The sequence below is a fragment of the Lipotes vexillifer genome, unplaced genomic scaffold (genome assembly GCF_000442215.2).
Source record: "Lipotes vexillifer unplaced genomic scaffold, Lipotes_vexillifer_v1.1 scaffold31, whole genome shotgun sequence".
Classification (NCBI taxonomy): domain Eukaryota; kingdom Metazoa; phylum Chordata; class Mammalia; order Artiodactyla; family Lipotidae; genus Lipotes; species Lipotes vexillifer.
In genome coordinates, this window is record NW_006792454.1 from 3,433,208 (window position 1) to 3,455,065 (window position 21,858).

A 21,858-nucleotide genomic window follows, 5' to 3' on the forward strand; every position below is an offset into this window, starting at 1 on the left:
TGATATTTGCTGATTAATAAATTTTTAAATTAAAATTTGATTTTAATAAAGTTAGCACTTGTACATAACATAAAAAGTAAAATAGTGCTTTTAAGCTCATGAAAAACCACATTTTGATACCCCATTGCTTTCTACGACCAGTTTCTGCTCCTTTGAAGCAACCAATTTTAATTCTTATAGCTGTTTCTTCTGATATTTAACTTTGTATTTCTAGATAACATGCATATTGTGCCACTTTTTCAACTTCCACCTCTACATGTTATCTATTGGCCTCAACTATTATTCCTTTAGAGTCTTTCATTTAAGAATGTACAATTCTTTCTATTTGAAAAAACGAGAAGTGACCTTTAAAACCTCTGGGCATGAAACCATGATATATAATACATCTGCCACTTGTGTTAAAGTTGTGTAATAGGACCTGATAAAAGCATATTTGAAAAACCTGCTCTGACACTTTAACTTTTCAGATTAGAGAGAGAGTATTTCTCCAAAAACAAGAAACTAAATGAAGAAATCGAGGAACAGAAGAAAGTAATTATAGACCTTTCAAAGAGACTCCAGTATAATGAAAAAAGTTGCAGTGAATTACAGGAAGAACTGGTAATGGTAAGGATAAAAAAGAAAACCCTATGGCAGTTACTTTATTGGGTCAAATTGGATGTTTAACAGGTTTTTTTTTCTCACTACATGCCATGAGATAATTGTATGAAAGTAATTTTAGTGGCACTGATATAAAATTTCAAAACTGGAGACACTGTTTACAACAAAGCTATACATAATAAAACCTCTGTTCTTTGGAATAATTGGGAAAACTAAATGAATTAGTGGAAAGTCTGAATTACAGAGTGTTTTCAAACTGATTCAGGTGTTTTTCTTTTTTTAAGTGCATAAAACAATTTTACCTAGATGGAGGGGGGGTTACGGTTTATAATTGGTAGATCTAATGATTTCAAAGACTCCCCCCGCTATTTTAAAAAATAAATTTATTTTTGGTTGTGTTGGGTCTTCATTGCTGTGCGTGGGCTTTTCTCTGGTTGCGGCGAGCCGGGGCTACTCTTCGTTGCGGTGTGCGGGCTTCTCACTGTGGTGGCTTCTCTTGTTGGGGAACACGGGCTCTAGGTGCGCAGGCTTCAGTCGTGATACGCGGGCTCAGTCGTTGTGATACGCGGGCTCAGTAGTTGTGGCTCATGGGCTTAGTTGCTCTGTGGCACGTGGGATCTTCCTGAACCAGGGCTCGAACCCGTGTCCCCTGCATTGGCAGGTGGATTATTAACCGCTGCGCCGCTGGGGAAGCCCTAGTTTTATTTTTTAAATTTATTTTTGGCTGTGTTGGGTCTTTGTTGCTGCGTGCAGGCTTTCTCTAGTTGTGGCGAGCGGGGACTACTCTTCGTTGCGGTGCGCTACCAGGGAAGCCCCAAAGACTGCCTTTTATAATCATTTCGAACCTGATCACTCTGTCTCCATTCCCCAATAATCGAGCCTTCACACCATCACCAAATTTATCTTTCTAAAGTATTGATCTGCTCTTGTCACCCTCCGTTTATTAAAAAACAATCAACGTCTCCCTGTTGCTTTCAGAATAAAGTCCAACTTCGTGTCATGTAATCTAAGGCCCTTTTCTTTGTGGCTCTATGTTAACTTTTCCAGCTTCTTCTGTTGCCGTTGCCCTCTCTTTGTCTTGCTTCAGCCACAGTAAAGTTCTCTCAGCTTCGTAAACACATTATATATCGTCACAATGTCTTACGTTTGTTCAGACTGTTTATTTTTTGACCCACATTGACTGAAATGCTCATTCTCTTAACAAATTCCTATATTATCCTGTGATGGTCAGCTCTGAAATTTTGCAGTCTGTGATGCTTTCTGTGGTTCCGTCTTTTCCTACTTTTTCATCCATCTAAATTCAGAATTCTGCCCCCTCCCAACTTTGTGTTTCCTTAGTTCTTAGTTTAGCATCTGTATCATAACACCAAAATCTGATGTGTATTATCTCTGCCAAGAGATTGAGAGTGCATTGAGGCTAACTTCACTTTACATGCCAAGATTCAACAGTAGTACTTGCCTCAATAGACATTTGTTGGATGGATTTATTTGGTTGATGCACATACTCCTACTCTGCAGTTTGCTCGGAACCCCAAAAGGGAGGGCATAAAGTTTATAGTAATACGCTATTTCCTCTTTGTCTTGTTCTCCACGTACATACCTTCCCCAGAGACTTGGCTACTTCACTTTCAATTAGATTCCACAACTCTTAGCGATGTTAGTTACTGAGGAAAATGAATATTTTTTTCCTTGTCCAAAAAGATGGAAACTCAGGGTTATACTAAGAAGTGGTAGCCAAATCAATGCTGCCGAGTTAGAAAGGTAACAATGACAAAGAAAGTAATGATGGGATAACATTTAAACTCTTTATCATTTTCAAATGACCCAATATTATATACAGACAGGTGGCCCTCTATCTGTCTTGCTTCAGCCACATTCGAGTACTCTTGGTTTCTTAAACAAATTATATATTTTCATAACTTTCTTGCTTCTGTTTTGGTTGTTCATATTTTTGACCACATTGACTGAAATGCTCCTTCTTTTCCCGTAACAAATGTCTGTATATCCTCTAATGTTCAACTCTGTCTCCATTTAACTCAGGATATCCAGTTTATTCTGATAAAGGGATTGATATTATTGCTTACAATGTGGTTGAATTTGTAGTTTGAGTTCTTTGGTTGTGGGATTTTAGAAAGATTAGAGCTCTCTGTGTGGCATGCCGTAGTGCCTATTCACTGTTATGTGCTACCCTAAATTTCATGGGCTATCCCACTTCTTACTCCTGGTTCAGGAGGGTGAATCATGGTGGAGAAAAACACGTCAGAGTCATTGAGCTGAGTATTGATCTTGCTGTAATCAAACAGTTTGGAAAGTGAGTTATAACTGAGAATGCAATGGTGAAGACATTGTCACCAATATAAGTTGTGTGAATCCTCCTGATTCTGGTCTCCTAGCACTCCAATGACTAGATAAAAGAAGACTGGCTGAATTCACCACTGAATTCAGGGTGCTTTGTGATTAAAAATAATTAACTTGGTGCCAATAGGTTTTTACTTTTTAACTTTTACAATTTGGTGGATGGTCTGAAATAGGTGAGTTGTAGCTCACTAGCAACCACCGTTTGCTTGTTTGGACCATTGGCACTCAGCCTACAAAGCACTATTGTTCTGACTGGTGGAAGAGCCACTGGGATGTTCAGAAACATATTCAGGTTGCAGCCTAAGTGATCTACAGTTCACATGGTTCAGCCTAACTATTTATATGTTCCTTTCTGTTTTTTCATCTCTCTTAAAGCCCTAGCTTTATGTCTTATTTTCTTCCATCTTTCTGTTTTCTTGTCCTCCTCTTTTTATCCTTCCTTATTATTAGCTTTCTCCTTTAACTTGTTCTGTTTTATTCTTTTTAGAACAGTTGCTTTCTATCTCTTTACCCAACCATAATATGAAATTTAAAAAATATTTAATGAAAATACTATTACTTTAAATAGTAAGTACAGTGTTTTATTTTTTATTAAAAAACTCATCTAGCTTTTCTTAAATCATTTTTTGGGTACATAGTCCTTTATTTCCTTTTATTTTTTCTGTAGGTTAGTGGCCTTTGAGTTGGGAGGGGAATCTTATAAATTTCTCTCTAAAGAGATATCTGTCAAAAATTTTAAACCATAAAAAATGGAGTTTTTTTTAGTTCTGCATCCTCACGGGCTGTTATTTTTGCTTTGAATTCATAATTGTTTTTGAAGAGAAAATGCCTTAAGGATAGGCTTTTACCTTTTGTTTTTGGAAATAAAACTTTGTTTTAATAACATCCTATGATCCTATGTACCCTAGTGTGTCTTTCCCACAGTTATGTTTCTATTGAACATAATAGTGTCAGCTTTTATAAAATATAGATGGGAAGCATAAGTTAGCTACAGGTAATTTTCTTCTCCCTTTGAGGTAACCACTTGTTTTCTAGTTTAGGTCACATTCATGACCATTATTCAAGTCTTGGTCTTTATTTTCTATGTTGCATTGTAAGAGAAAATTAAAGCCACTTTCCTCTATAGGTTTACTAGTGAGATCAAGGTATTATTAATATATGCAAAGGCTTCAGGAAGTTTTGAGACTTAAAAAAAGCAATTGTATAACCTAAGGTTGCATAGCCTCTCAGAATTGGAAGAAACCATAGAGATCATCCAGGTCAGGATATACACAGTGTCAATAAGCCAGTTGGAAAGTGATAGCTTCCCTGTTTCAAGAGAGAGAATAAAAATATAGAGCATAATTTTGGAAGAGTTCAGACTGGTTATGTTGAGTCTTTTGTTGATATTTAAGGAATATAAACCCAGCCAACATTAATTGTACTTTTATATTTGTGAAATTACTCCTATTCAAGGTGTGGATTTAGAAGGTATGATTAGCAAATGAGTAGTATATTATTATTTTTAATGTCATAGAATTAATAGAATTTCAACATAGGACATCTAAGGATTTAACAAAATTAGTTTCAAGTTCCATGTTATACACTATTGAATTTGACTTTAAAAAGTTTTGATTAAAGTTGAACTATTAATTTTAAATTCTATGAATTTAATAATGATTTAATCAACTACTAATTAAAACCGAATTTCAAGTTTAAGCTGCTTAGTGACCATGCTTATTAAAGCCCATCAGAGGTTCAATAGATCCAGTTGGGTCTTTTAGTCATTACTGTGAGGCTTTTTGTGTTTTTTTTTTACTGTGAGTTTTTATATCTGCTTCTCTTGAGGCCGGGGAGCTATCATTTTCAAATTGGTATTATTAGGATTTGCTTTGTGCTTTCCACAATGAAATTTTTTTAAGTCCATCATTTCTTGAGATTTGTTTTTCTGACACTCAGTAATATTTAGTTACAGCTCTAGGAGAGACCACATATTGAAAAGGGAATTCTAGTTCTCATGAGGTTTTGCTCAAAGAATATTTTATTCTCTAAAGAACTTGTGATTGAAAATGGTCAAGTGTATATTTTTTCCCTATACTTTGGGGGCTTGACTGATTATATAATAATAATGATTGCTAGCATTAGATAGGATTTTGGCAAGTGCTTTGATTGCTGTGCTTTGTGGTAAAGTAAAAGTTTCTTGATAATATTTTTGCATCAAATGATCAGTTAGGTTTGCTTTAGAAGGACATGTTTCTGATTTTGCAGGAGGCATTCAAAACTAATGGGCTAATAAAAATTCTATTCTGAATTTTTACTAAAAATTTGTTGATTCCTGCTTTTTACCAATAATAGGAGTAGTATTTATATATGAGCATTGTTTTTGCTAATATAAACACCATTTTCTGTCTCTTTTAGTGGTCCTTAAAAATTTAATACTATTAAAAAGTATTTCTCAAATGTGTGTATGTTTGTATTTGTGTATTTAAATGTGCATTATATGACTGGCTTCCTAAATTTATAACGTGGGCATAAAGTTTTTTTATTAAGCTTTTTGAAATTTATTAATATATATATTCTTAAGTTTTGAAAATTTAAATCTCATTTTTGACCTGGGGAAAAATAAAATGGTATTGTGTTTGTGTGCGTGTGTGCGCATGCGAGTGTGCATGTGTGTGTGTGTGCTTGTGCGTGCGTGTGTGTGTGTGTGTGTGTGTGTGTGTGTGTGTGTGTGAGAGAGAGAGAGAGAGGAGAGAGAGAGAGAAAGATAGAGATAGAGGGAGATATTTATATGTCAGGGCCTAAATTGAGATTGGACAGTAGCATTTTCTGAAAAATAAACTAAGTGTAAAGCTGTGTAAGGGAAGATGACAGTTCATTATATGCCATAAGCAATTGGGATCATAGAATGCTCACATCCATGGAAGCAGCATAGGTGAGCAAGGAGGGAAAAAAATAGTAAACTGTTTTATGAAGAAGTAAGAGAGATTAGTTATCTTTAATATGATCAAAGGAAAAGCTGCAGATGGTGATGATTATGAAAGCTAACCAGATCAAATTCGGTTTAGCTGAGCAAGCTCTCCTGGAGTCCTTACAAATGGGCTGCCTATGTGGTAACTGGCTGGAAGATAAGATAAAAAGGTGAGATGTGGAGCATAAGTATGTGATGTCGGTTGCAGGTTCTGATGCTCCTCTGTTTTTTTCAGAATTCCTTTGTAATGGCTTAAAATATATTTAAACTAATTTAAAAGCTTATGTGAGTTCAAAACTGTTCAGAAATTATAGGTGTTACATATCACTGCCACAAAAGTTCAACCTACTTTTAAAATGCTAATTTCATTAAACAAATCTAGTGACTAAGTAAAGGTATTTATTTTTTACCTGTTTGTTTTTTCTATAATTTTTAACCTTATTAAAAGTTCCCCTTAATTGCTTTTATTCTTATTTATGGTTTGAGTCAACTTTTCCATTGCAAATCAGCAGGGCTCATTTGGCTAATTTCTAGATATAAATGTTTGCATATGCTTTTTTATGTTTTTTTCACGAGTTTGTATTAGAAATTTTCATTTACATGCATATCCATTTATGATATTCATGCATGATCAGCAAAAGTGAGGGATGAGTTTTTATAGGCTCAAAGAAAGATAAGATGATACAATGACATGTTAGATTAAGCCAGAAATTCATTTACTTTAGCAGTGTGTTTAGTATATCAAGGTGGAAATACTACATAGTTCTTTGTCATCTCATTATCTTTCTGGTTAAAGATATTCTATAACCAACCTTGACTCCTCTTTAATAATACATTAAGGTCTGTCAGTCACAAATGTTTCTGAACTTTCTTTGAATATTTTGATATTTTTAGTCCCCTTTCTACATTGGTTGTAGATTCATCATGACATCTATAAAGTAGTCCTTGGTTCATGGTGAGTGATCAATAAATGTTCATCCGAACATCATCTGGTTAGCCAACATAGCAGTAAGGAGCTTTTATTCCTAGGGTAATAAACTCTTTATGTGAATTATGTCCAAGGCAAAAAGAAGTGAGTTCTTTTATCCTACCATTTTGTCTTTTAAACTTCTGTGCATGTTTAGAATTACAGAATTTGTTGAATCAGCATTTAACCTAAACTTACTCTTTATGTCACACAATAAAGCATGTTAATCAAAAATTAGAAACTTAGTATTTTATCTTGCTTTGCACTTTGTTTTTGACCCAGCAGTTTTGTTTATTTAGTTGGTAGGTTCTGTAGAATTTCTTGCATATCAAAAGGCTACTAAGAGAACTAACAGCTTTGAGAACAAAATTTAAATATAAGTGCAATCCACACTTAAAAAAAGTCCCAGATGTTTTCTCTATGTGAATGAAGAATGGAAGCTTCATTTATAAAGCAAAAACAATTTATTAGGAAAAGAATTGTCAACTGTAAAAAGAAAAGGACACTTTGCTGTACACTTGAAACTAACACAATTTTGTAAATCGACTCTACTTCAGTAAAAAACAATGAAAAGGACAGTTTTTCCGGTCATAACCTGGTTCATAAACATATTAGATGTAAGTAAAATTTGTATTGGCTGTATTATGAGACTATGACCCAGATATCTCTGTAGAAAATTATAATACTACTAATTATAAATAGAATAAAAACTTTAAGGCATAGTTAATTAATTCTTTTTAAGCCTTTCATTCATCAAATCTTTTCTTTATTGTTTGAAAATTTTTACACTAATCAGTGTTTCCTGGCTAATTTGACATTAAATTTGGTTTTAAACTGTAATGGTATTGAAATTTTAGTTCATCTTTTTAAAATTGAAATATAGCTGATGTACAATATTATGTTAGGTTATACAACATAGTGATTCAACATTTAAATACATTATGAAGTGATCACCGTGGTAAGTCATCTAGTAACCATCTGTCCCCATACAAAGTTATTATGGTGTAATTGATGATATGCCTTATGGTGTATAATACATCCCTGTGACTTACTTATTCTATAACTGGAGGTTTGTGCCTCTTGATTCCCTTCACCTACTTCACCCATTCCCCCGTCTCCCCTCTGGCAACCACCATTTGTTCTCTGTATCTATGAGTCTGTTTTCATTTTGTTTTGTTTATTTGTTTTGTTTTTTAGATTCCACATGTGAGATTATATGGTATTTGTCTTTTTCTGTCTGACTTATTTCACATATTTAGCTCATTGTTTAGTCAGTATTGAACCCTACACTTGAAAGAGAAGAATTATTGTTGAACTAGGAACTTAATTGAACCTTTATATTAAGCTGACTCCAAGTATGCAATTTTTCTGGAATTCTACATTTATACTTATGTAAATTTCTATTCCTTGAGATTGATGGGGACTTAGCCTCAGTTGGCATTTCATAATAGAAAAACATATATTTTGGCAACAGATTGATCTGGGTTTTAATCACAACTCCATCTCATAATAGTTGTGTGACCTTTAGTGATATTATCCCTCTGAATCTGTTTGCTCATTGTAAAATGGTGCTAATAGTATCTACTGTGCAGGATTTTCAGTGAACATTAGAGATAATATATGTATTGAAATAATAGAGTGTGTGTATATGCATGTAATTTGTGAATATGATGCTGGATTTCCTCTGGAAATATACTTCTATGATATTAGGAAAATGCTGAATAAGAAGTCCTAGGATACTAAACCTTTAGGACATTAAAATATACTGTAGGGAAGAACTTCTGAAATGATGGAGTAAGGAGCTTGGTGAACCTAACAAAAAAAAATTTAATTGGTGAAAAATTAAAAAAACAACAACAAAAAACCAACCATATAAAGCTCTGAAAATTGTCCTAAGGGCAAAGGAGAAACTTTCATTCAAGAAAATCTACTAATCATCAAAACTAAAAACCTTAGTTCTTCAAAGAACACCATCAGAAAAGTAAAAAGACAACTTACAGAACGGGAGAAAATATTTGCAGCTCATATATCTGATAAAGGAGTTTTAACTGAAAGAGCTCTTATAACTCAGCAATAGAAAGACAACCTAATTGAAAACTGGACAAAAGATCTGAAAAGAGACTTCTCCATAGAAAATATATAAATGGCCAGTAAACACACAAAAAGCTGCTCAATATCACTAGTCATCAGGAAAATGCAAATCAAAACCATAATGACATATTGTATCACATACACTAAGATGACTGTAATAAAAAGGACATGTAATAGCAATTATTGGCAAGGATGTGAAAGAATTGGAATCCTCATACACTTATGCACTTACGTTATGGGAATGTAAAATGATGTCTCCACTTTGGAAAATAGTTTGGAAGTTCCTCAAAATGTTAAAATTGGAGTTACCATATGATTTAGTAATTGTACTCCTAGGTATATACCCAATAGAAATGAAAATATACATCTACATATTCATAGCAGCATTTTTTTTTGTGGTACATGGGCCTCTCACTGTTGTGGCCTCTCCCGTAGCAGAGCACAGGCTCCGGACGCGCAGGCCCAGCGGCCATGGCTCACGGGCCCAGCCGCTCCGCGGCACGTGGGATCTTCCCGGTCCGGGGCACGAACCCGTGTGCCCTGCATGGGCAGGCAGACTCTCAACCACTGTGCCACCAGGGAAGCCCCACAGCAGCATTTTTGATAACAGCAAAAAAATTGAAACAACGCAAATGTCTATCAGCTGATGAATGGATGAACAAAAGTTGGTAAAAACATAACATGGAATATTATTCAGGGGTAAAAAGAAATAAAGTACTGATCAGTGGTTCAAAATGGATAAACCTTGAAAACATTAAGCTAGGTGAAGGAAACCAGACACAAATGCCAGACATATAATCTATAATTCAATTTATATGAAATATCTAGAGTAGGCTATCTGTAGAGATAGAAAGTAGATTAGGGTTGCCTAGGGCTGAAGGGATTGGGAGAAAATGCAGCATGACTGCTAACAGGAATGGGATCTCTTTGTGGGGTCATGAAATTGTTCTAAAATTGATTGTGGTGATGGTTGAGCAACTCTATGAATGTACTAAAAACCATTGAATTGTGTACTTTAAATGGATGAATTATGTAAATTGTATCTCAAGCTATTGAAAATAAGAAAATCTAGTAAATTTCAGTAAGAACAGCAAGAGTGTGGCATTTGAGTGATGGCTGGTTCCATAACCCCTTTTCTAACCCGTGCTCCTTGTTACAGAACCTCTACCCTGGGCTGTTGCAGCCAAGAGGATGATCCCTTCCTCCCTCTCTAGCTCCAAGGCTGGGGCTATGTTTTCATTGTAGGAGAGGTACACTGCTGGAATTTCTCATCTCTCAGAGACCTGTGTTGTAGCAACTCTATTCCAGGCAAGCGGGGCTGAGAGGAGCAGATCTCTCTTCCTCTACCCAGCTTTCACTTGGAATGTAGTAGTTCTACCCCAGGCATAGCAGGCCAAGAATATTGGGGCCAACTACCTTTGCCCCAGAACACCACGGGTTGCACTTGGTCCCTTAGAGAGCAGGATTGTTGTTTTGGAAAAGTGGGTCCTCACTCCCAACTCCAATGCAGTGGCACAGGAGTTCTGCCCAGGGGGATAGGCTGGCTGGCTGTAAGGGGAAAGAGCTCTGCAGCTCCGTTTAAGGGGACTGACCTTATTTGAAATAAGATGAGTGAAAACTGAAACAACATATCAAATCTTATAAGATGCAGCTAACACAGTGCTTAAGAGGAAAATTTATAGCTGGAGTCACTTGTATTAAAAAAAAATCCTCAAATTAATAACCTAACATTTCACCTTAAGAAACTAGAAAAAGAAGAGCAAACTAAACCCAAAACAAGTGGAAGAAAAGAAACAATAAAGACTAAAGCAGAAACAAAATAAATAATAATATGGAATAATAGAGGAAATCAATGAAACCAAAAGTTGATTCCTTGGAAAGATAACTAAATTGATTAACATATAGTTAGACTGACCAAGGGAAAAAGAGAGGAGACTCAAATTATTAAAATCATGAATGAAAGAGGGGACACAACTATTGACTATACAGGAATAAAAGAATTATAAGAGAATACTGTGAACAACTATATGCCAACAAATTAGATAATTTAGATGAAATGGACAGATTTCTAGAAAGACACAAACTACCAAAACTGGTAAAGAAGAAATAGAAAATCTGGATAGACCTATAACAAATAAAGAGATTGACTTAGTAATCAAGAAACTTTTCTTAAAGGAAAGTCCAGGCCCGGAAGGCTTCACTGGTGAATTCTACTAAATGTTTAAGAAGAATTAACACCAATTCTTCACAGATTCTTTCAAAAAAGAGAAGAGGAGGCAACACTTACCCTCTCATTATGTGAAGTTAGTTTTATTACCCTGATAACAAACCAAAGACATAGTAAGAAAAGAAAACTCAGACCAGTATCCCTTTTGAGTATAGATGCCAAAATCCTCAACAATGTGCTAGCAAACCAAATCCAGCAATTTGTAAAAAAGATTTTACACTATGATCAAGTGGGATTTATCCCATAATGTAAGACTGGTGTAACATCTGAAAATCAACTAGTTAATAGACTTTATTAATAGAATGACAAAAACCAAATGATCATCTCAATAGACAGAGAAAAAATTTGATAAAATTCAACGTTTTTCGTGATAAAGATGTTCAACAAACTAGGAGAAGAAAGGATCTTTCTCAACCTGGTAAAGAGCATCTATGAAACACCTAGAGCCAACATCAAAGTTAATGGTGAAAGACTGCTTTCTTTCCAAGATCAGGAACAAGACAAGGATGTATACTCTCACCATGTTTAGTCAACATTGTACTGGTGGTTCCAGCCAGGCAATAAGGCAAGAAAAAGAAATAAAATGCATTAATTTTGGAAAGGAAGAAGTAAACTATCTATTTTCAGATAATGTAATCTTGTATATTAGAAAATTATAAGGAATTCACACACATACACACACACACAACTATTAGAAATAATAAATAAGTTTAGCAGGGTTGCAGGGTACAATGCAAGATCAATACCAAAATCAATTGTATTTCTATACACCAGCGATGAACAATCCAAAGATGAAATAAATGAAGCAATTTCATTTATGGTAGTGTCAAAAGGAATAAAGTACTTAGGAGTAACAACAAAAGAAATACAAGAATTGTATGCTGAAAACTAGAAATCATCACTTAAAAAAATTAAACAAGACCTAAGTGAATGGAAAGACATTATATGTTCATGGATCATAAGAACTAATATTATTACTTGTTAAGATATTAGTACTCCTCAGACTGATGTATAGATTCAGTGCAATCTCTACCAAAATCCCAGCTGGATTTTTGGAGATACTGACAAGCTGATTGTAAAGTTCATATGGAAATGCAGGAGACAGAATAGCTAAAATAATCTTGCAAAAGAAGAGTAAAGTTGGAGAGGTAACAATTCCCAATTTTAAAGCTTACTACAGGGCTATAGTAATCAAGACAGTGTGGTATTGGCATAATGTCAACATATAGATCAATGGAAAATAATTGAGAGTACTGAAATAAACCCCTACAATTATGTTTAATTGTTTTTGAAAAGGGTGCCAAGTTAATTATATTAAAAGAGTAATATTTTTCAGCAGATGGTGCTGAAAGAACTGGGTATCCACAAGCTAGAGAATGAATTTGAACCCCTACACAAAAGTTAAATGGTTCGTAGGCCCAAATAGAATGGCTGAAACTACAAAACCCTTAGGCAATGATTCTTTAGGAGCCACAGCAAAAGCACAAGTGACAAAAAAATAGATACAATGGTACAAAAATAGATACAATGTATCTACAAATAGATACAATAATTCACCAAAATTAAAAACTTCTGTACTTCAAAGGATACTGTAAAGAAAGTGAAAACACAATCACAAAGTGCTAGAAAACTTTTGCAAATCAAGTGACTGATAAAGAACTTGTATTCAGAATGGATAAATGCCTCTCACATCTTAATAATAGAGAAATAACAATTAAAAATATGCTAAGGGCTTCCCTAGTGGCACAGTGGTTGAGAGTCCGCCTGCCGATGCAGGGGACGCGGGTTCGTGTCCCGGTCCGGGAAGATACCACATGCTGCGGAGTGGCTGGGCCCGTGAGCCATGGCCGCTGGGCCTGCGCGTCCGGAGCCTGTGCTCCGCAGCGGGAGAGGCCATAGCAGTGAGAGGCCCGTGTACTGCAAAAAAAAAAAAAAAAAAAAGCTAAAAGTTTAAGTGGACATTTCTTCAAAGAATATATACGAATGGCCAATAAGCATGTTAAAAGATGTTCAAAATCATTAATCAGGGATATGCAAATCAAAACCACAATGAGATACCTCTTCACACTCATTAGCATGATTATAATTAAAAAATGGACAGTAGCAAGTTTTGGTGAACATGTGGAGAAGTTGGAATCCTCACACTTTGCTGGTGGGAAGGTAAAAAATCGAAGCCCCTTTGGAAAAACATTTGGCAGGTTTTTAAAAAGTTAAACCTAGAGTGCCCATAAGACTCACTAGTTTCACTCCTAGGTATATAACCAGGAGAAGTGAAAACATACATCCACATAAAAACCTGCACATGGATGTTTGTAGCAGCATCATTCATAATAACCAAAAAGTGGAAATAGCCCAAATGTTTTTCAACTGATGAATGGATAAATAAAGTGTGACTTATCCCTATGATGTAATATTATTTAGCAATAAAAATAAACAAAATACTTATACATACTATAACACAGATGAACCTTGAAAATATTATTCTTTGTGAAAGAAGTCAGTCATAAAAGGTTGTATTTTATGATTGCATTTATATGAAGTGTCCAGAAAAGGCAAATCTATAGAAACAGAAATAAGAATGGTGGTTGCTCAGGGGCTGGGTATGGAAATGAGAGAATGGAGAGTGGCAGTCAATGCATATGGCATATATTTTAGTGGGGACAACAGTGTTCTAAATTTAGACTGTGGTTATGATGGCACAATTCTGTGAATATACTAAAAACATTGAATTGTACACTGTAATTGGGTGAATTGTATGTTATGTCAATTATATCTCAGTAAAAATAAAAAATAAAGTTACCATAATTAAGAATTGATACTGACAAATAGAGAAATCAATGAAACAGAGAGTTCAAAAATAGCTATGAAGGGCTTCCCTGGTGGCGCAGTGGTTGAGAGTTCGCCTGACGATGCAGAGGATATGGGTTCGTGCCCTGGTCCGGGAAGATCCCACATGTCGCGGAGCGGCTGGGCCCGTGGGCCATGGCCGCTGAGCTTGTGCGTCCGGAGCCTGTGCTCCGCAACGGGAGAGGCCACAACAGTGAGAGGCCCGTGTACCGCAAAAAAAAAAAAAAAGCTATGAATATGTATGGGAATTTAATGTGTGATAAATTTGCATGCATAAAGGAAAAAACTTCAGCTCTGAGGAAGAACATATTCAAGTGTCTCCTCTCTCTACATGCCACGTTGCTCACACTGGCAGTCGCCAAGTGTGTGTAGATTTCCCCGCAGCAAGCAATTCTGCCACACCAGCTACGTGTCCTACAATTGAACTCAATTCTGACATTATGTACCTGGAGATAGTGTCAGATCCCACAAGTTAAGAATTCAGTTCCATAAGACTGCTCCCCCATCCCCGCTTCCCTACATACACAGACACCCACACACACACACACACACACCCCCACACACCTCACTCACTTCACTCACTCAGAGGCCAGTTGCAAGTGTTTCTGACCACCTGGCTATAAATCGGAGGTTTCCACAACTTCCTTCTCAGGTTCCATTAATTTGCTAAAGTGGCTCACAGAACATAGGAAAACAGTTTATTTACTAGATTGCAGGTTTGTTTGTTTTTATAAAAGTATAACTTGGGAACGGCGTAGGGCAAGGTATGTTGGAAGAGTCTCTGAGCTTCCATGCTCTCTGGATATGCCATCTTACCGGCATCTCCAGGTGTTTCCCAACCCAGAAGCTCCTGGAACCCCATTCTTCTCCGTTTTCATGGAGGCTTAATTATGTAGGCATGATTGATTAAATCACTGGTCATTGGTGATTTTACTTACTTATTTATTTATTTGTTTTTGGCTGCATTGGGTCTTTGTTGCCGTGCACGGGCTTTCTCTAGCTGCGGTGAGCGGGGGCTACTCTTTGTGTTGCTGCACGGGCTTCTCGTTGTTGTGGCTTCTCTTGTTGCAGAGCATGGACTCTAGGCATGTGGGCTTCCGTAGTTGTGGCTCGCAGGCTTAGTTGCTCCGTGGCATGTGGGATCTTCCTGGACCAGGGATCGAACCCGTGTCCCCTGCCTTGGCAGATGGATTCTTAACCACTGCACCACCAGTGAAGCCAGCCATTGGTGATTGATTCAACCTCTAGCTTCTCTCTCCTCCCAGGAGGTTGGGGGGGGGGCGGGGGTGGAACTGAAAGTTCCAACCTTCTAATCACATGGTTGGTTCCCCTGGCAATCAGCCCCCATCCTTAGGTTATCTAGGGTCTTTCCAAAAATCAACTCATTAACATAAAACTCAGATGTGGTTGAAAGGAATTTTGACACCCATTTCACCTTTATCACTCTGAAGCTATTTCGGGAACTGGGAACAAAACTAAATAGTATAACAAAAGATGCCTTTATGGCTCTTATATGGGAAATTACAAGGGTTTTAGGAGCTATGTGCCAGGAACCATGGGTGAAGATCAAATATATATTTCTTATTATAAATCACAATGTCATACAGTATGCCAAATCAATGTATAAAGATAGATTATCTCATAGTTTTTAAATAACTGGCTATACATAAGAGGAAACAGTATAACTAAGTCCCTGCCATATTGCTTATTTCAAACAAATTCTAGATTGATCAGAGTCATAAAAGAGGAAGATAAAGAGGGAGGGGATATAGGTTTACATATAGCTGATTTACTTCATTGTACAGCAGAAACTAACACAACATTGTGAAGAAATTTTATTCCAATTAAAAAGAAAAGCCCCAGAAGAAAAAGGGAATTTAAGTGTTTTATAATCTTGGAGCAAGGAAAGTACGACACAAAATCTAGCAGTCCCAAAGCAAATTATTGATAGATTTGATTACCTAAAAAATTTTTGTTTCTAAGAATGTAGTCAGAAGGCAAATGACAAATTGGCAATAATGATTTGCAACATGTATGACAAAGTGATTGTTTCCATAATTTGCAGAGGACTGTAATAAATCACTATGGAAAATGTGGACAATGTAATATAGAAATGGGCACATGAAAAGGCAGTTCACAGAAAAAGAAATACAGGTGGCTCATAAGCATATGAAAAAGTGCTTAATCTTATTTAAAATTAAAGAAATGCACAGTAAAATAAGTTGATAATGCTTACCATTGGAAAGGTATGGGGAAATAGGCACTTCTGCTGTTCATGGTAGTTTACACAAGTTGGACTCTTTAGAGAGCAATTTGATAACCCTTGTCTAAAAATAGCTGTACATACACCTTTACCCATCAAATTTATTTCTAGGAGTTTATTGAGTAGATATACTTGAATGTGCATGCAAAGATATACAAGTACACATGTAAGGGTGTATATTGTAGTATTGTCACTAGTAGAAAAAATGCAAATAACCTATAAATCTTAGCAGTAGGGGACTGGTTAAATTCATTTACAATGGATACATTAATTCATCCAAACAATGGAGTGCTATGCAACTGAAAAAATGTGATGTGGAAAGGTGTTAAGAGACATACTATGAATGAAAAAATAAGTTATATACTATGATCCTATTTGAATTTAAAATTGTATGTAATATATATTTATATAAATAAAATTTTATTATATAAAATATAGCTTTATTATATATAAAATTATATATTAAGATTTCTATAATTATAAAGCAAACTCTGAATAAAATGTACCTATGAGGATTGAGTTACCTTCTCTTTTTCTCAATTGCTTGATTTTTTACTGTAAGGATAATATAGATAAACTCAAAGAATTTAATAGAATACTTAAATGTTTAATTATTAAAAGTAATGATTGGGCCTCCCTGGTGGCGCAGTCGTTGAGAGTCCGCCTGCCGATGCAGGGGACACGGGTTTGTGCCCCGGTCCGGGAAGATCCCAGGTGCTGCAGAACGGCGGGGCCCATGAGCTGTGGCCACTGAGCCTGTGCGTCCGGAGCCTGTGCTCCACAACAGGAGAGGCCACAGCAGTGAGAGGCCTGCGGAAAGCAAAAAAAAAAAAAAAAAAAAAAAAAGTAATGATTAAAAATAACTTTATAATGTATTATCACATATATATAATTGGTGCTTTATAAATACTATGTTTTTTCAGATACACTTTGGTGCCCATTGGTAATAATATATTCCATTTTGACTCTTTTACTTATTTAATTTTTTAATAACTAAAATTTGGTGTTTCTTTTTCAATGGATATGAATCTTATGTCTGTCTGTGAGTCTGTACTTTGATAATATCCAGAAATCTTCATCTGGGCCTCTTTGCTCAATTGGTCCTCATAGTGTTACCTAACACATTAACAATATGTATGCTTATTTGCCATGGGAAAGTGTTTTTTGTTTGTTTGTTGGCTTGTTTTATTTGCAGTTTTTCAAAAATCTAATTGAATTTTGAATGTAATAGGTACACATAATACACGATTTCAAAGATAAAAGGTTATACAGTGAAAAGTAAAATTTCTTTCTTCCCAACCTTTGGCCACCAAGATTCTCTTCCCAGAGGCAACCCTAGTTACTACTTTCTTGTGATTCTATGTAGCGATTCTCTCTATATTTACAGATATGCACACATACACACACACATGAATTTTACACAAATAGTAAAATGGTAGCATATTAAATATACTGTTCTCTTTTTTCCCCCTGATATTAGCTTGTTTAATATGACGACATTAAAAAGCATGTTACTAATGATATGCTAATGCAGAAAATTTAAAGTCTGGTTTTGTTTTGTTTTTGTTTGCTTAGTTTTACTTCCCAACTCAAAGGGCTTTCAGTTGGACATTGGATCGTTTATTTTATAGTAGAACATACCTTTTCCACCTCCTCTTTTGTTTTTTTTTTTTTTTTTTGCGGTATGTGGGCCTCTCACTGTTGTGGCCTCTCCCATTGTGGAGCACAGGCTCCGGACGAGCAGGCTCAACGGCCATGGCTCACGGGCCCAGCCGCTCCACGGCATGTGGGATCTTCCCAGACCGGGGCACGAACCCGTATCCCCTGCATCGGCAGGCGGACTCTCAACCACTGCGCCACCAGGGAAGCCCTCCTCTTTTGTTTTTAACTCCAAGATATAGCTTAGAGATCTTTCCATATTAGGATATGAAGAAGAGCTTCCTCCTTCTATTTAAAGTCATTGTGGATGAATCCTAATTGATTTAACAATCTTCTGTTGATGGCATGTTGGTAGCATGTTTAATATGATATTTAACTCTTATTTTATCTACTCAGTATTGTCTAGGTGCTGGGGATACATTGATGAGGACAAAAAATAAAAGACCATATTTTTATTGAACTTGAATTCAATGAGATAGACATTAATAAAAGACCTACTCAAATAAATGTGGGATTACAACTCTAATAAGCGCTGAGAAGATTCTAATAGAGGGAATTGATATACTCAGGGAGTGAAAGATAGCTTTTCCAAAAAAGTGATAATTGAACTGATGTCTAAAGACAGAATTATTAGTTTTGCATATTTTACAGATGAATTTTGTCCTGTAATATCTATATCCATTTCTTCTGTTTCTATAAGCATGCCTCTATCTCTTCAGCTTTTAAACATGCTTAAGTTTCTCACTTATTAAAAAAACCAAAACTCTTCCCCATCCCTACTCTTCTTTCCAGCTACTGCCCTTTATCTCCCCTTCTCTTCTTACCAAAAAAGTGTTGTCTAAACGTCCCATTTCCATTTACTTATCTCTCACTAAATTAAGACAAAAAAGTACAGGCTTACTCCTGCTTTGACCTGTTCTAGTCTGGGTTATAACAGATTTCATCATGGTCACCAGTGACTTCCATGTCCGGTGAACACTTGTTAGTCTCCATTTTGCTTGAATATTCTGTGACATTGGACATGGGACAGGTGACATTGAAATGTTTTTGAATCTTGGTTTTCATGACATTATCCTCTTCTGTTTTTCTTCCTCCTTTTCCGGTCTTCTTTGCTGACTGTTTCTTTTCTAAGTATTAAATTCTGGAGTTCCTTAGTCTTTATCCAAGGCTCTTTTCCCAAGAAGCACTCTCAAGGCAAGCTTCACATATCCCTAGATGATTCCCAAGCCTATATCTGACTTCTCTTCTGAGCTTTATACCATTATGTCCAGCTGCCTCCTGTATTTTTCTACTTTATTTGTTCTTTGTTAATTCAAATATATTTAGGGTCTGTTATTTGCCAGGTATTCTACTGGTGCTGGGAGACTTGTAAAGGTATTTTAATGGAATATGATCAAAATAGAATTTATGATTTACACTCCCTGCCAAAACCAAGCAAACAAGTAAATAAACAAACAGAAATAGCCAAAATAAGACCTTTTCTACTTCTGTCGTTCTCACTGAAGTACTGAAATACTCCCAATTCTTCTAGTCCAAAACCTTGGGATAAGTCGTCTTTTTTAAAATTTATTTTATTTATTTAATTTTGGCTGCGTTGTCTTCGTTGCTGCACACGGGCTTTCTCTAGTTGCGGTGAGCGGGGGCTACTCTTCGTTGCGGTGCGCAGGCTTCTCATTGTGGTGGCTTCTCTTGTTGCGGAGCACGGGCTCTAGGTACGCAGGCTTCAGTAGTTGTGGCTTGTGGGCTGTAGAGCACAGACTCAGTAGTTGTGGTGCACAGGCTTAGTTGCTCTGCGGCATGTGGGATCTTCCCGGACCAGGGCTCGAACCCGTGTCCCCTGCATTGGCAGGTGGATTCTTTTTTTTTTTTTTTTCTTGTATCCTTAGTGTATTGTATCTATAGATCATATTGGGAAGAATTGATATCTTAACAATATTGAGTCATTTGACCTTTGAAATGGTATATCTCTCCATTTATTTAAGCCCTTTAAAATTTCAGCAATGTTTTGAAGTTTGTAGTATACAGGTCTTGCACCTTTTTTGTCAGATTTATTCCTAACTCTATCATATTTACTTATTATAAGTGGTATTTAAAAAATTAAGTTTCTTATTATTCACTTCTACTATATAGAAATAGAATTTCAATTTTGGTGTTATATTCTACAGCATTGCTAAACTCACTTATGATTCTTATAAATTTTTGTGGATTCCATCAGATTTTCTGTATAATTTTTTCTTTTTTTGTGTGTTTTTTTTCACACACACACACTGTATTTTAATTTTACAAGAGCATAAATAAACTGACACCAAGCATTGTAAATGGTTGGCCACAACAAAAGCAAGAGTGATTGCAATTACCAAACACGAAACACATTACTATGTCATAATATTGACATTCAGTCCAGTAACCCTCCACTGTAACAGGTCCTTTACTTTGCAGTGAAAACTGATTTGTATATTTTTTGCCTCTGAGTCCTTGTGGGATTTTTTTTTAATTCAAACAGAAAGTCAAAAAAATTATAGTCATCCTCATCAGTTCACTCAGTCCCATGTAATTAATTTTTTTTCATCTTGATCTTTTGTTAGCACTTTTATGAATTCATCAGTTTTCCATTAGAGTTCTGAAAATGCTTATTCATTCAGTTGAACAGTATAGTCAGTTACCAGAAACCTGTACTTGTCAGAGTCTTTTCCATGAATTCCTTGAAGGTGAAACCCTGCTATAGGAACATTTTTGCAAAAGCATCAGAGTACACCCAGAACTGTCTGTAAATGACAGAAGACTTAAAAATGACCACAGTTAAAGATTTGATGAAAGTTCATAATAATGCAATTGACAAGGGAATTTAGTTATTTCTGAGATATACATTTTAAAGTAATAACTAGAATTATGACTTATAACATTATACCACAACATATAAGATTTTTAGACATTTTATGTAATGTCTGAAACTTTTATATTAACATATTTCCATACAAATAACCCAAAGAAAGTTTAGTATTAGTTGTTTTTTGTTTCTTTGTTTGTTTTTGTATACTGCAGATTCTTATTAGTCATCAGTTTTATACACATCAGTGTATACATGTCACTCCCAACTGCCCATTCAGCACACCACCATCCCCACCCCACTGCACTTTTCCCCCCTTGGCGTCCATATGTTTGTTCTATACATCTGTGTCTCAACTTCTTTCCTGCAAACCGGTTCATCTGTACCATTTTTCTAGGTTCCACATAAATGCGTTATTATACGGTATTTGTTTTTCTCTATCTGACTTACTTCACTCTGTATGACAGTCTCTAGATCCATCCACATCTCAACAAATGACTCAATTTCGTTCCTTTTTATGGCTGAGTAACACTCCGCTGTATATATGTACCACAACTTCTTTACCCATTTGTCTATCGATGGGCATTTAGGTTGCTTCCATGACCTGGCTATTGTAAATAGTGCTGCAATGAACATTGGGGTGCATGTGTCTTTTTGAATTATGGTTTTCTCTGGGTATATGCCCAGTAGTGGGATTGCTGGATCATATGGTAATTCTATTTTTAGTTTTTTAAGGAACCTCCATACTGTTCTCCATAGTGGTTGTATCAATTTACATTCCCACCAACAGTGCAAGAGGGTTCCCTTTTCTCCACACCCTCTCCAGCATTTGTTGTTTGTAGATTTTCTGATGATGCCCATTCTAACTGGTGTGAGGTGATACCTCATTGTAGTTTTGATTTGCATTTCTCTAATAATTAGTGATGTTGAGCAGCTTTTCATGTGCTTCTTGGCCATCTGTATGTCTTCTTTGGAGAAATGTCTATTTAGGTCTTCTGCCCATTTTTGGATTGGGTTGTTTGTTTCTTTAATATTGAGCTGCATGAGCTGTTTATATATTTTGGAGATT

At 35.8% G+C, this 21,858-nt stretch overlaps 1 protein-coding gene across 1 annotated transcript in view; it reads left to right on the plus strand.

The window, feature by feature from the left end:
* Positions 1 to 21,858, plus strand: part of CCDC171 (coiled-coil domain containing 171) — a 349,212-nt gene that overhangs the window by 82,709 nt on the left and 244,645 nt on the right. Inside the window, exon 9 of the mRNA XM_007465652.1 lies at positions 468 to 606. Within this exon, the coding sequence (XP_007465714.1) occupies positions 468 to 606 (139 nt within the window). The remainder of the gene's footprint in view (positions 1 to 467; positions 607 to 21,858) is intronic.